The sequence below is a fragment of the Sorex araneus genome, chromosome 11 (assembly GCF_027595985.1).
Source record: "Sorex araneus isolate mSorAra2 chromosome 11, mSorAra2.pri, whole genome shotgun sequence".
Lineage (NCBI taxonomy): Eukaryota > Metazoa > Chordata > Mammalia > Eulipotyphla > Soricidae > Sorex > Sorex araneus.
In genome coordinates this window covers 31923805-31938840 of record NC_073312.1, presented here as the reverse complement: position 1 = coordinate 31938840, position 15036 = coordinate 31923805, and the positions used below count along the sequence as shown (strand labels likewise).

The following is a 15036-nucleotide window of genomic DNA, read 5'->3' as shown; positions in this document are numbered from 1 at the left end:
CCCAAATACTGTTCTCATCCTGTTTTCCTAGGGCTCAGGTCTCTGAGGCATATGTTAGTGCAGGAAGAACGGTGCAGTTGAAAAGATGTGCCCAGAGCTGGAGGTTTTTCTTCCTCTTAACAACATGTCGATGCTCTTCAAGGTGCTCCATGCTGCTCTCTTCCATCTGCGCAGTTTTGGTGCCAAGTCATTCCTCATGTTGAGTTCTCAACCCAGGTACACATAGCTGCTGCATTTGGAGATGTTTATTTTCTTGAGAGCAAATGGAACATCAGGGACTAATTCATTTTTCGTGAACACTGTCTTGGTGAGATTTAGCTGCAGTCTGACATTTCTACACTCACAGTTGACGTTGGCCAGCATTTGTGCCACTTGGCTAATGTTTGGTGTTATGAGAATGATGTCATCAGCGAAGTGGAGGTGGTGTATTTGTCGACCGTCTATCTTCACTCCCATCCCTTCCCATTCCAGTCATTGCATAATGTTCTCGAGGGTGGCACTGAAGAGTTTCGGTAAAATGGTATCATCCTGCCAAGCTCTATCTTTACGCCAATGATCACTTCCTGGTAGAATGGTCAGATCCTAGTGGTGAATCCACAATACAGCTCGCAGAGGATTTTGATATAATGCGTTTGAATGCCCTGTTTGGCCAGGGCTTTGATGACCGCCTCAGTCTCAACAGAATTGAAGGCCTTCTTTAAATAGATGAACCTTAGACAGAGCGGCATCTTGAACTCTTGCAAAACTTCAATATACTTGGTCATTGTGTGATATGATCGATTGTGCTGAATCCATTTCGGAACCTCACCTGCTCGCATGGTTGTTCTTCATCGAATGTTCTGCCTATTCTATTCAGGATTACTCCAGTGAACAACTTGTAGAAGTTGGACAACAGTAAGATTGGCAATAGTTGCCGATGTTGGGAATGTTACCCTTCTTGTACAATAGAATGGTCTTGCCAGTTTTCATTTGGATGGAACCTTGTGTATGAGCAGGTAGCTTTTGAAGAGCCGAGCCAGTGTATTGATGGGTACTGGTGGCACAATATTTAGGTGTTCAGGTCCCACCTTGTCTGGACTGGGTTCTGTATGTATCCTCACTGACGAAATATGTGTCAGATTTCAGAAGAGAGGACGTTGGGAACGACATATCTATCCTGGGGAATTTGGTGTGAGCAGGTGGACACGGCTATTGAAGAGATCCAAGTAGAAGTCATGAATAATACTCTATATTTCCCTTCTTGAAGATGTGATAGATCCATCAAAATGTCGGAAGGCAGTCATCTTGGTCTTGTAGTTGGTGAAGGACAGACGAGCATTGTGAACACTTTTCTCGGCTTCTGCTGCATCAACCAACACTGCTGAGATCTTTAAGGTCTTCCTTTATCGCTTCTTTGCACAGCTTTGTGAGCTCATGCATTAGCTTGTGATTGCCTGAGGCTTGTGCCAAAACACATTGGCGAATGAGCTCGAGAGTTTCCAAAGACAGGCGTCTGTTCGTGACTTTTACTCTCTCGGCATTCGTCACGCAGTCATGTAGGTGCTGAACCAGTCGATTGGATTCCTCATGGATATTGTCAATGTTGTCAACTTCCCACATTGCTCCAACAGTGCTAAAGAGCTCCCAGTTGGTGGTCATTCTGGGAGTTCCTTCTTAAACTTAAACTTTGCAGTCCTTTCTCCCTACTCTGTGAAGTAGAATTTTGCACAAAGTAGATGGTGGTCCGATCCCGTTTGGAATTTTGGGACAAGAGTGACATCGGTCAGGCAAAACCGTCAATTGAATATAATGTGGTCAATTTCATTATGGAACTGTACACTGGGAGACTCCCAAGTCCAAAGTTTAAATTTGGTCTTCTGGAACTTTGAACTACCATGAATGGTCTTGGTCGACATAAAGAATTCAGATAGTCTCTCACCCTGTTCGTTCCATTCCAGGCCATGGATCCCAGTGTGGAGTATTTCGGGCGACCTTCTCAGTCCTGTCTTGGTATTAAAATCACTGACAATAATCTAGTAGAAGGTGTGGTCTTCTTTATAGTTCCATGTCAAACTTCTCAATTTCTTCTTCATCATAGTTAGATGTTGGTGTGTAGACGACAAAGATAGAAACTGCTGGCAGTGAGAACATCTATTCAAGCATAATTGTCCAATTCGGGTTCTTAGACTTTCGCATGAATCAATGCTCATGGCCAAGTCGTTGACAAGGACACCAACACCTCTGCCGTCGCATGTTCTGAGCAACTGTTCTTCTCCAGTGTCAAAAATGGTGTGATGTGATCAATGCCTTCTTGTTTCAGTCAGCCCAATGATGTCATACTTGATCTTGTACACTTGCACGATCAGGTCCTTAATCATGGATGCTTCTGATGCCAGCATGTGTGCGATGAAAGTACTGACAGTCATTTTAGTTCTTCGTTTTGGCAGTCTAGTTTGTCCCTGGGATTTTATCAGCCTCTCCTTGCTCATTTTCTTAATGTTACCATACTGGGGGATCTTTCAGTGTCAGGCGAATGAGGTCCATTGTTGTTACTGTTTTGGCATATCGAATATGCCAAGGATAGCTTGCCAGGCCCTGCTGTGCAGGCGGGGTACTCTTGATAGCTTGCCGGTCTCTCCGAGAGGGATGGAGGCTTTTAGGGAAGTTTCTAATCGCCCTTACAGGTATTTCCATGGTTCATACCATATTTGAACCCCATCAAATATGGATAGGTATACAATAGTTTCTTTATCCAGTCATCTGTTCTTAAGTTGTTTCCAGATTCTGGCTATTATGAATAGTGCTACAATGAACATAGAAGTGCAGATGGCATTTCTGCTGTGTATATAGATTCGATTAGATTAGATTCCATAAGTGGTTCTGCTGGGTCGTATGGAAGCTAGATTTCTATTTTTTTTTTTGAGGAATGCCCATATTATTTTCCAAGAAGACTGAACCAGTGGGTAATCCCACCAACAAGGAATAAGAGTGCCTTTCTCTCTGCCTCTACACCAGCACTGGTTGTTCTTGTTCTTTTTGTTCTTTTTGTTGTGTGCCAGTCTATGTGGTGTGAGATGATATCTCATTGTTGTTTTAATTTGCATCTCCCTGATGGTTACTAGGTAGAGCTTTTTCTTCCCTGTGAGTTTTGGCCATTTGTGTATCTTTTTTGATGGAGTTGGATTTTTTTCTTGTAAAGTTCTACCAGTGCCTTATGTATCTTGGAAATTAACCCTTATCTGATGGGTATTGGGTAAATCGTTTTTTCTATTGCATTGGCTGTCTCTGTATCTTGGTCACTATTTCTTTTGAGGCGCAGACATTTCTTAGTTTCATGTAATTCCATGTGTTTATCTTTGTTTCCACTTGCTTGGTCAGTGGTCTTTTCATTTTTAAAGATGCCTTTAGCTTCAATAGTCGTGGAGATTTGAGGCAGGAAGAAAGATTATTGATCCAGACCAATACTGGTAAAACACTGACTACCATGTTTATATGTATAATTGATACTAAGAAGATATCCTTGTGAGCAACATTTCTGGGCTTTTTTCACTCAACCCCAACTGTGCAGGTAGTGGAAAGGGAGATATACCACCTTTAGAATTCACCAATAAACTATATGGATGCCAGGTCCTTGGCATCAGAAAATCCAATGAAACAAGGGACATTTCTCAGAAACGGTGCCACTGGGTTTTTCCACTTTCCCAATCTGTTAAGGCTATGGAGATCATGTCTGAAACTAGCAAATTGGGTCTGGCTTTAGACTTATAAATACTACAGAAGGGGATTTAGCCTTACAATTGTTATTAGGCTTTTCTCTTAAATGGCTTGGGCCTATGACTCAAAAAGGTATTGGAGTTACAAATATCTCCAGACCAGATATGTTAACTTGTAAAGTCAAACCATCTGACTTCTGGTTGTAGATTTTGGATACTATGGGACAATGAATAAGCAGAGTAGGTAGAGTCCTACTAACTACCACCAAAGAAAGATAAGTGACTGGAGTCTTTTTGGTTTGCCAGTGAAAACAAAAATTATTTAAATTGAATAGGAAAATTATTAGAGAAACTGAAATTATGACAGCTTATTCCAACATGATTGTACTATGGAACATGGCAGAACTTTATCCTCCAAAGCCCAGTATTCCATGCAGGCCTCAACATTTGGAATTGTGGAGTTGCAACGTTAAAATTCGTGAAAGCATGGATAGGGAAATATAAAATATTAGTAAAGGAACTCTGTCTGGCTTCAGTTTCACAGAAAATGACACTCATTTTATACAAACCTGTGTGAAAACACCCTATCCTATCAATCGGAAAAATAAAGATTTGATGAAGAAAAAAAACCCTAGTCTGTGTCTTTTGCAGATTATTCACTTGCCTAAATTCAAGAATTTCCTTCCCTTTATTTACTTAAACCCAGGGATGCCTTCTGAGCTTCCTAGGACACGGCAGGACTCTCCTTCAATGTGCATTGTAGACAGTTTGTTAGAAGGTACTGAAAAGATCATGAAGGTTTATATTAATGCATATCTTTGTAATCATGGGATTAATAGCCACTGCAACTGCTGTTGGAACTGCATCCAACTGGCAGTGACACTACTTTATTATGATATACTGTCACTGTCATCCCGTTTCTCATCAATTTGCTCAAGCGGGCACCAGTAACGTCTCTCATTGTGAGACTTACTGTTTTTGGCATATTGAATACGCCACGGGTAGCTTGCCAGGCTCTGCCATGTGGGCTCAATACTCTCGGTAGCTTGCCGGGCTGTCTGAGAGGGGCGGAGGCATCAAACACGGATAGGCCGCATGAAAGGTAAATGTCCTACCACTGTGCTAGCGCTCCAGCCCAGTATGACATAGTGAACAATAAATAACAAAGTGATACAAAAACTGTTACCCAAATAGCAGACTTGCAACAAGCAGTTTTTGTTTTATTTTTAGGGGATGAAATACAAAATTTACAAACTAAAGCTGGCTTAATATGTAATCAGAACTTTACCACGTTGTGTTACTCCCAAAATTATAAAGAAACAGCATTCACGGAAATTAATTAGAAAACATTTGCTTAATCAGGAAGTATGTCTTATGACATACTACATTTGCAACTTGAAATATTTGATACTTTTGCTCAGAAATTACAAGTTCTTTCCCACTGAGATCTACTTAAAAGCATGACTGATGTTATGCACAGTTTAAGTTCCCTAAAACATTTCTCTTACTTATGGCAATTCTAACAGGTCTTTTAGTCATTGTGTTTTCACTATTAGGTGCACTCTAGAGAAACAACTCCTTCCATTAACAGGAAAGAGATCTTGAGCCTATGAGTCATGAAGCCAAAAATAATAATAATAATAAGGTGGGGTCAGGCAGAGGAATAGCATTACTCCTGTCCCCAGGAGCAAAACCTGAAGGTCAAATACATCATTTTGATTAACTGTGCAGTTCAACAATGTTTTTTATAATTTTTGTATGAAAGTTTGGTGAAAATGCATAAGGTTATAAGAACTGGATTTGATCTATTTAAACAATTTGGTTTGAGATCATATATGCTTGTCTTAAGTGATCTACAAAACTTCTGTAGAAGACTGCATTATGATGGAAGTGAAATATCTTGCTTTTCTCTTTATGCCTTTGTAAGTTTTTTATGTTTTGTATTTTTTTTTATTTTAGAGCAATGTCTGTTTTATATAGACACAGTAAGACAGTTAATACTTGCTTTTGTAATATGAGTGTCAACTGAATCTGAAAAATATTAGTGTGCAGCTGAATCCAGAAATTCTTGGGCATCCACCTTATATTTTGACTTAAGCTTCAGGATTTAAAGCCCTAAGAATGGCCTTAATTTCTAACAGCCCAAAAGGTGTGTCACACCAAGGGCCTTGGAGAGATCTGGAACAAGCATTTAGGTAAACTGGCTTCGACTTGAGACAGTCTAAGGGGCATAAGAAGTATAATTGTTCAAGGCAGGGTCACAGAACAGGCCAAAAGATCATGACCCAAAAGAAGAAACTTAAAAGAGCCTTATGGGGTTATGAAAAGCTAACACGTCTCAAGGACCATAATCTTTGAAATACAATGAGATGTCCCCAGGAAAAGCCACCTTCTCTAACCCTTTCCCATAAGACCATGTTAAGCTTAATCAAAAAGGGTCTAGATAAAAGGAGTCTGTCACTGTGTTTATATAAAATGGCTGTTAATATTTATCAGAAGTAAAGTTAATATGATTGTTTATATGGATTACAGTAAAGGAAAAGAGGAGGCAATATATTTCAGGAATGTGCTCTTTTATATAAATTCATCATCATCATTATCATCATCATCATCATCATCATCATCATCATCATTATCATCCCGTTGATTGTCAAATTTCTCGAGATGTCTCAGTAATTTCTCCATTCGTCCTAGCCCTGAGATCTTAGAAGGCTTTCCCTACTCGTCCTTCCCAACAGTGCTGCATTGGAGGCTCTTTCAGGGTCAAGGGAATGAGACCCAGCTTGTTACTGGTTTTGGCATATGAATACACCATGGGGGCTTTGCGAGGTTCTCCCTTGTGGGAAGGAAACTCTTGGTAGTATTCCAGGTTCTTTTAGAGGGAGAAGTAGACTATAAGATATTGTGCGACCGCTTAGAGGCCAAGTGCTTCGGGACTTTGCTTTTAAGTCTCTGGATGGTGGCCATTGATGGGATTACAGGGTGCCGGGAGCAGTCCCTGGGTGTCACTGCCTAGCTACTAGTAAATGGGAAATCTGGGCGGAGGAGGTCCAGTCCTGATCTGAGCAGCCTTGGAGGTCTCAGCTCCGAGTCCCACACACCTGGGATCCTCTGCCGGTACCTTCATGCATGAGGCTCGTCTGAACTTGTAGAGAGGGGCCTTGAGCATGGCTGTGGCTAGGCTCTGGAGGTCTTCGGCCACCGGGAGGGATGCTGGAGACCATCTCCTTCCAGCAGCCCCAGGGAAGACAGCCAGGCTCGGAGGCAAGAGACTCTGCATCGCTCTCTTCCAGAAGCTTGCTTTTAAGTCTCTGGATACTGTCTGTTGATGGGATTACACGGCGTAGAGGGCAGTCCCTGGATGTGACTGCCTAGCTACTGGGAAATGGGAATTTTTTTTTTATAAATTAAAGTCAGAAATGACTTAAACAAGTGGTTGATTTAACCTACTTAAATCATAGTGGGTTGATTTAAAGGACACTCAGTAGATTCACCACGTTGGAGTCACTGTTCCTGAGAAACACCCAGAGTGAATCACAACACCATATCTGCATCATTCGCTCTGCCCAAGTATGTCCAAATGCCAGAGAGATTCCAAGGGAACTCCACCAATTCTTGGCAGCTATCCAGCCAGGACTACTAGTTCATGGAGTAGCAACACAAAAAGGGGGAGATGTCAGGAACCAGTCAGAATCCTGGAGTCCATTTTTGGAATGCTGCCTGGAACACCAACTCCAGCAGGGGTCCTGTCTGCTGTCTCTCTGTTCCCCCTCCTGAAAGATTTCCCCTTAAGTCTTAACCCCTTTACACTTATGCTTATCCCAGTAAACTAACACCCTCTGATATGTAATAGTCTCGCCCAGATAGATCAGGGTTGTGAGGTGCAATTAAAAAAAATTGTTATGTGCCTGACTAAAGAATGTTGTTCTTCTCCTTTTAATGATTATTGGTTCTTAGCAATAAATACTGTTTTTGGAGGACAGTCCAGGAGGCTGTTAGCTCCTTGATAGCAGGCTTTTTTGTCTGTTTTCTTAATCTTTGTGGTGTGCCTAATTCTGAGTTGTTCACCCAGGGTTTGTCTTTGGCAGGTGTGCCCCCCAAACCAAAAAATAAATAAATAAAACGGCCAGGTATTAAAACGTTTTAAAATTATCAATACCTGATAATCCCAAAGGAGTATTAAATTAAACCAGAATCTACTGATAGCCATTAGACTAAAGGTAAGAAAAGACTGAAGGCCGTTTTGTTACTTTATCAGGACTGAAGCGATAGCACAGTGAGTAGAGTATTTGCCTTGCTCATGGCAGAGCTGGGTTTGATTCCTCTATCCTTCTGGAAGAACCAGACAAGCTACCAAGAGTACCTCACAGAGTCTGGCAAGCTCCCTGTGGTGTATTCTATATGTCAAAAACAGTAACAAGTCTCACAATGGAGATGTTACTATTGCTCCCTCAAGCAAATCAATGAATAATTGGCCTACAGTGCTAGTGTTATTGATAGGTCAAAGTCCACTCTCAGAGCCTGTAACCGGTTGTATTTACAGAAAGGCACAAGTTATATCAGCAGAGAGTGTTTTTAAAAAAACCTTTAGATTTCAGGTCAGCTTCTCTGAGTAAGAAGAGAAAGCTTCAATGTATCCAGTTCTATTGCTGGTGTTTTGTCTCTCCTGTTGGCTTCTCCTTTCCCGCAGGAAACAGAATGCCAGTAAAGGAAAGCTTCCGCCTGGCCCTACTCCTCTCCCAATTATTGGAAATATCCTGCAAGTAGATGTTAAGAACATCAGTCAATCTCTGAGCAATGTGAGTATATTTTATGTTCCTTTAATGATTTGAAATGTAAGTAATTTACACCAAATTTTAAAGGTAAGATATACTACCAGTGCCACACTATTAAAATTGACTCACTGTAAAAGTCGTGGGTCAAATTGCTTCCAGTTATTTTAAAACTTTATCTTGTGTTTTATTGCAAAAGTAAATAGTGAGATAAAGAAAGGAGTTTGTGTGTGGAGAAACGATTGGGTTTCATAGATTGATTCAAGAAAATTGATAAGCAATGTGATGATAGTGATACAGTGATACAATGATATACATATATAAGCATATATATACATATACATATATATACATGTGTGTATGTTATCCTAAAATTGTAGTGCTATTTTAGACTGTGGTGATTTAAAAAAAAAACCCTGATAATATCATTTTGGAGAAAGCACAGTATTTCGTCAAATACTGACTTACCATTTGCCTTCTTTCCCAGCTCTCAAAAGTCTATGGTCCTGTGTTCACTGTGTATTTTGGCATGAAGCCTGCTGTGGTCCTGTATGGATATGAAGCAGTGAAGGAAGCCCTGGTAGATCTGGGAGAAGAGTTTGCTGGAAGAAGTGATGTCCCAGTATTTAAAAAACTTTATGAAGGACATGGTAGGTGTGGGTGTGTTCAAGTGTAGCACTGATATTGGGGATGAAGGAGATAAAAGACAGGAATTTGTTGTACTCTTCAACAAAATTTGGCCAATTCACATCCCCTTTTCTTCACCTACAATGTTTCTCCTTTTTCTGTCTTTTTTCATAGTTGGAGTATTGTTCAGTGTTGGAAAGACCTGGAAGGAACTCAGGCGCTTTTCTGTCTTGACCCTGAGGATTTTAGGGATGGGGAAGAGGAGCATTGAGAACCGAGTTCAAGAGGAAGCCCACTGCCTTGTGGAGGAGTTGAGAAAAACCAATGGTGGGATGATTATGTGTGCTCTAACTCAGGCCTAGAGGCTGTTTTCTGCTTCACCCCTACCCTTGGAAAGGTCTCAGTTTGGGCTAACTACTTTTAGGGATAGAAGCTGTCTATCCTATGTGAAAAGAATAATCTTGTTTGTTTATTTGTTTGTTTGGGGGCCACAATCAGCATTATTTAGGGCTTAGTCTGGGTTCTGTGCTCCAGGATCACTCCTAAAGTGTCTGATTGCAATGCAAACACCTTCCCTGCTCAACTATCCCTCAGGCCCTCTAAACAGGGGGATCTGAAGCAGAGAGCCAAATGAGACTGTCACATGTGTGCACCTATGCTGTACTGTGTGTCCAACAACTGTTGTATACATAGTGTGGGTATGAAATATGAAATGTTATTCAGTTCCCCATTAAATTCAGTTTTATTTTAATTTTTTAAGATTACTTTAATGTAGACAAAAGCCACAGCTTTTGGTACATTTCCAGAATTTAAATAGATTAGATAACAAAGCTCTAATGTTAAAATCAATAACTATACAAAATAGAAACATGAAAATTGTTATATCCCCTCATGGGGTTTTAACTCCTTGTCTAAAGATTTACTAGGCTGTTTGTTGTTAGTGGAGCCTTCTGTGTTATTGTTTCTGTTTGTTGAGTTTAGTGGGCTTCTATATGATTTTCCCATCTAATTTGGTGTGCTCCTACTGGAATTTCAGTATTAAATAATTAGGAGATGTAGGAGGCTGCTTGGTCCAAAGGCCGCTTGGCTCAGGATCTATGTTCTGTGCCAATAAGCTCACAAGGCAGCATCTTTGAGATGTGGGTGTGGCTTCCCGGACGTTTGTATTGGCAGGTGGATAGAGGCTCTGCAGAGAGTATCAATGAGGCAGTAGAGTTGAACCTTTGGCAAGGTTGCAGCAGTGGGGTGTGGATGCTTCTGCTGAAGCTTCAGCATGGCAGGTACTCGACCTGCCCTCCTCCCAAGGGCAGACCCAGTTTTCAACTATGAGGATTGGTGTTTCCATGAGTTTTAGCTTCTTGGTTTATACCTCTTGGGAGATTTAGTCGGGAATCAGTGAGCAGGGCTATTGGGTAAGTCAATAGGGTGGTGTCTGTGGGAGGTCCTGAATTAAGTTTTTAGACCATAAATCACAGAGAATAGTTTCAAGTCATAAAATGAAAGAATTAGGGAATACTACTACAGTTTTAGAACGTTTTACTAGGGAATACATGTAAAGTGCAAAAGGAAGAAATGATCTCAAGATACAGGAGAGAAATATTTTCCTTAGTTGGACTATATTTATATAATCAGTCTCACAGACATGTCTCAGAGTTAACTCAGAGATCAGGTCTACAATTTGGGCTAATAATAATACCATCTGTTGTTTGAACCAAGTAAAAATATTATGGTACAATTCTCATTCCTAGTGTTTTTTGTGCAAAGACAGCTCAGCCTGTTTAAAATATGTAAGCATTAATTACTCTTCATTATCAGTGCCCTCTGTGCTTAAATATGCACTACTTCATAATTCAATAATATATATACACAACATTTGAAAATGTTTTGTTGCAGTAGTCTTCAGCCATTATCAGTAACTGTTTAACCTGTCTTGTCTAAGTGGACTATGGCTTTGTTTTCATTCACTAAACTTTGCTGTATCTTTATGATTTCTCCAGTGTTGGGAAGAAAATAAATCTTTCTACCCTCTACATTCTTTTGGTTTGTCTAGTAATAACACTGACATAAAGATTAATAGGAGAAAATTACATTTAATTACAGTCATCCAGCAACATAGAAACAAGAGGCTCACAACTGTTAGGCAATGAGAAATTCTATGAGATGGGGGAAAGAGGGTAATTTTAAACTTCAAAAGAAAGGAAGAAAATTTATAGGAAGAAGAGGAAAGGAAAATATTTGGTAAACTAATGTTTGCTGTACCATGCAGAGATAAAGAGACACAGAGAAGAATTTGAACAAACAGAACTTGCTAATATTCCCTAATCAGTCTAACTTCATATTATTTTGTTGTTGTATACCTAGTAATAGCTCTTGAGAACAATCCCTTAGCTAGACATTTAAGGGATAGGAAAAGAAAAATCTTAAGTGGGCTGTTTTTATTTTTTCTTTTTCTTTTCTTTTTGGTTCACACCCAGCAGTGCACAGGGGCTACTCCTGGCTCATTCACTCAAGAATCAGTCCTGGCGGTGCTCGAGGAACCATATGGGATGCTGGGAATTGAACCATGTAGGCCTCGAAAAAAACAAATGCCCTACCCTTGTGCTATTACTCCAGCTCCAAGTGGGCTGTTTTTAAAAGTACTCAGCCAGGGGCAGGAGCGATATTACAGTGGTTAGGGCATTTGCCTTGCACACAGCCTACCAGTGTTTGATTCCCAGCATCCCACGTGGTCCCCTGAGCCAGGCCAGGAAGAATTCCTGAGTGCAAAGCCAGAAGTAACCCCTGAGCATCCTGTGTGACTTTTTTGGGTGTGACCCAAAAAAGCAAAAGAACAAACAAATAAACAAAATTCAGCTGAACATAATACTTTTTTTCCCCTTCCTTCCTTCTTTCTTTCTTTCTTTCTTTCTTTCTTTCTTTCTTTCTTTCTTTCTTTCTTTCTTTCTTTCTTTCTTTCTTTCTTTCTTTCTTTCTTTCTTTCTTTCTTTCTTTCTTTCTTTCTCTTTCTCTCTTTCTCTCTCTCTTTCTTTCTTTCTTTCTTTCTTTCTTTCTTTCTTTCTTTCTTTCTTTCTTTCTTTCTTTCTTTCTTTCTTTCTTTCTTTCTTTCTCTCTTTCTCTCTCTCTTTCTCTCTTTCTTTCTCTCTTTCTAGAGAGAGAGTGAACATAATACTTATTCTAAACAAACATATTATTTTGGAATACTAAATCTTGGTCCTTTGGAGTAAACTTATTGTTTTCATTTGTCTTCCAGTACTATGTGCTTGTCTCACTGATTTTCAGCTCAGGTTATATGTTTTATTGTTTTTTGCTTGTGTGTGTGTTGTTGTTGTTGTTGTTTTTGGCCACACCCAGAAGAGCTCAGGATTATTCCCCGTTCTGAGCAAAGCAAACACCCTACCTTCTGTACTATCTCTCCATCCCCTACACCAGTTTTTTTCTAACTAATTGTAAGTGAATCATTTAAAATCCCTAACCATATACTCTTGCCTTTAATATTTGTGCCTAACTTTCTATAGTTTTGTCATATAGAAAATATGAAATTCTGATGACTTTAGCTATTAAATTTCTTAAATGACTTCTGAAATATCATTTTTTAAAATGTCCAATTAATTGAGACACTTTTGAGAATGGGTGAAATATAGGCAATGGCGATAAATGAAATATTTTAATTGTTCTATGTTAATGTTTATACTTTTCTGTCAGATGGTATAAAGTAATAGAACAGTGGTAGGGCGTTTACCTTACACGTGGCCAACCCGGGTTTGATTTCTCCACCCCTCTCGGAGAGCCCGACATGCTGCCAAGAGTATCTCACCCACACGGGAGAGCATGGCAAGCTATCCATGGTATATTTTATATGCCCAAAACAGTAGCAACAAGTTTCATAATAGAGACGTTAATAGTGCCTGCTCGAGCAAATCGATGAGTAATGGGATGACAGTGATAATAGTGATAAAATGATTTATAGAACATTTTTTAGCTACCTGGGTCAAAAAAGTTTACACTATCTAATGTAAAAGTGATCTTTCAGTTTTATACATGTTGGTATTTTTCTTGTGAAGCAAATTTTTAGGGAATGTTTTATTTTATTTTTTTAATGTTTTTTTATTTATTTTTTATTTTATCACCATGTGGAAAATTACAGAGTTCTCAGGTTTATGTCTCAGTTATACCGTATTCAAACACCATCCCTTCACCAGTGCCCATATTCCACCACCAAAATCCCCGGTATACCCCCCGGCCCCCACCCCAACTATATAACTGATGAATTTCACTTAATTTTCTCTTCACCTTGATTACGTTCCATATTTCAACACAAAACTCACTATTGTTGTGGGAGTTATACCCCCAAACAAGATAACCCTATTCAGGAAGCATTTGATAATTAGTTTTCCATTAAAAGATTGTATGTTTTCAGGTTTTAGAAAAGGTCGCGCGGCCGCTAATGCTGCCGCGCGGCTCGGATGTGTCCCAGTCCCAAATCCCGGAGCCGTGTTACTTGCTGCTCAGTGTCTCCAGGGCTCCATCTGGAGAAGGTGTGCTGGCTGCACCTCCTCCTTCCGGCTCCCTGATGTTGTTGGCCTCAATTCGGGTCCAAAGCATTTTCCGGGCCGCGTTGCTCACCAGATTGCCTGCTGCTTCTCTATTGATTGTGGCAAGATGGCGCTGAGGGTGGGTCGAGGGCGTGACTTCCGGCGGCCAGGACCACTTAGAGTTTTGGACTGGTGCTGCCCCATTCCAGTGCCCCCCGAGGCTTGGATGTGTCCTAGTCCCGAATCCCGGAGCCGTGTTAGTTGCTGCTCAGTGTCGCCAGGGCTCTATCTGGAGAAGGTGTGCTAGCTGCACCTCCTCCTTCCGGCTCCCTGGTGTTATTGGTCCTAATTCGGGTCTGGAGCATTTTCCGGGCCACGTTGTTCACCAGATTGCCTGCCACTTCTCTATTGATTGTGGCAAGATGGCGCCGAGGGTGGGTCCGGGAATGTTTTATTTAAAAGGTTAATTTTTTTGTTTACTTGTTATCTAAAAGACCGTGTTTCATGTACATATTTTAATTGTATTTTAAAATATTCTCTGATCTTTAGCTACACCTTGTGACCCCACCTTTATCCTCGGATGTGCTCCATGCAATGTGATCTGCTCCATTATTTTCCAGAATCGCTTTGATTATACAGATCAAGATTTTCTAAAGTTGATGGAAATATTGAACGAAAATGTTGAAATTTTTAGCTCCCCATGGATTCAGGTGAGGCCATTATTCACTTTTACGTAAAAATTATTGTGTTTTTTCTCCAAGATGGTAAACCTCTCGATAGACTAAGCTGAGAAGTAAATGTGTGAACACCACAGCCCTGTGGAGCTTAGCTCTCAGATTGCTCATCTCTGAGATGTGGCCTTGCCCCAGCAGTCCTCTTAGCGCAGTAGGCAGAACGTCAGTCTCATAATATGGCCTTGCCCCCTGAAAATATTGACAATAAAGTGCTCAGAGTACTTCCAGAATAAAGAACTGGAATTAAATATCCTTGAGTTTGCTAGGTGCTTTTCTCACTAAAGTTCAAATCTGTAATTTGGTAACTTCCACAAAATATGTCCATTGCATTAAATTTCCTTTACACTTATTAAAAGATTTCATTCCCTGCAAATATTGTCTTTCTACACTGAATAACACTTTCATACATTAGATGCAAAACTATCTGAATTTAGGTAAGATGACAATATTCTTTCAGGGAGTACCATTGTAGTGATATCTTGAGCTTCAATAAATAATTGTTTTTCTTAAGGGGTTACAAGGAAAATCATAGTCTTACATTGTTTTGAGCCGATGTATCTGTATTCTGCCTCAAAGATAGAGATGTTATTTCAAAGAAATCTCACTATTCTATTGCACAGTTTCTATATATGGAGAATGTTTAGAGAGTATCTTTTGTTGAGATATTTCACAATATCTT

General features: G+C 40.1%; 1 protein-coding gene across 3 annotated transcripts in view; it reads left to right on the top strand.

The window, feature by feature from the left end:
- The first annotated feature begins 8323 nt into the window (after positions 1–8323).
- The window catches only part of LOC101539126 (cytochrome P450 2C5-like), a 32046-nt gene continuing 25333 nt past the window's right edge, over positions 8324–15036 (top strand). For 2 of the 3 annotated variants that reach the window (XM_004621957.2, XM_004621956.2), the window contains exons 1-4: positions 8324–8491; positions 8952–9114; positions 9266–9418; positions 14173–14333. In XM_004621957.2, the coding sequence (XP_004622014.2) occupies positions 8324–8491; positions 8952–9114; positions 9266–9418; positions 14173–14333 (645 nt within the window). Of the gene's footprint in view, positions 8492–8951; positions 9121–9265; positions 9419–14172; positions 14334–15036 lie in introns of all 3 variants that reach the window. The other variant, XM_004621955.2, reaches the window with a different exon arrangement.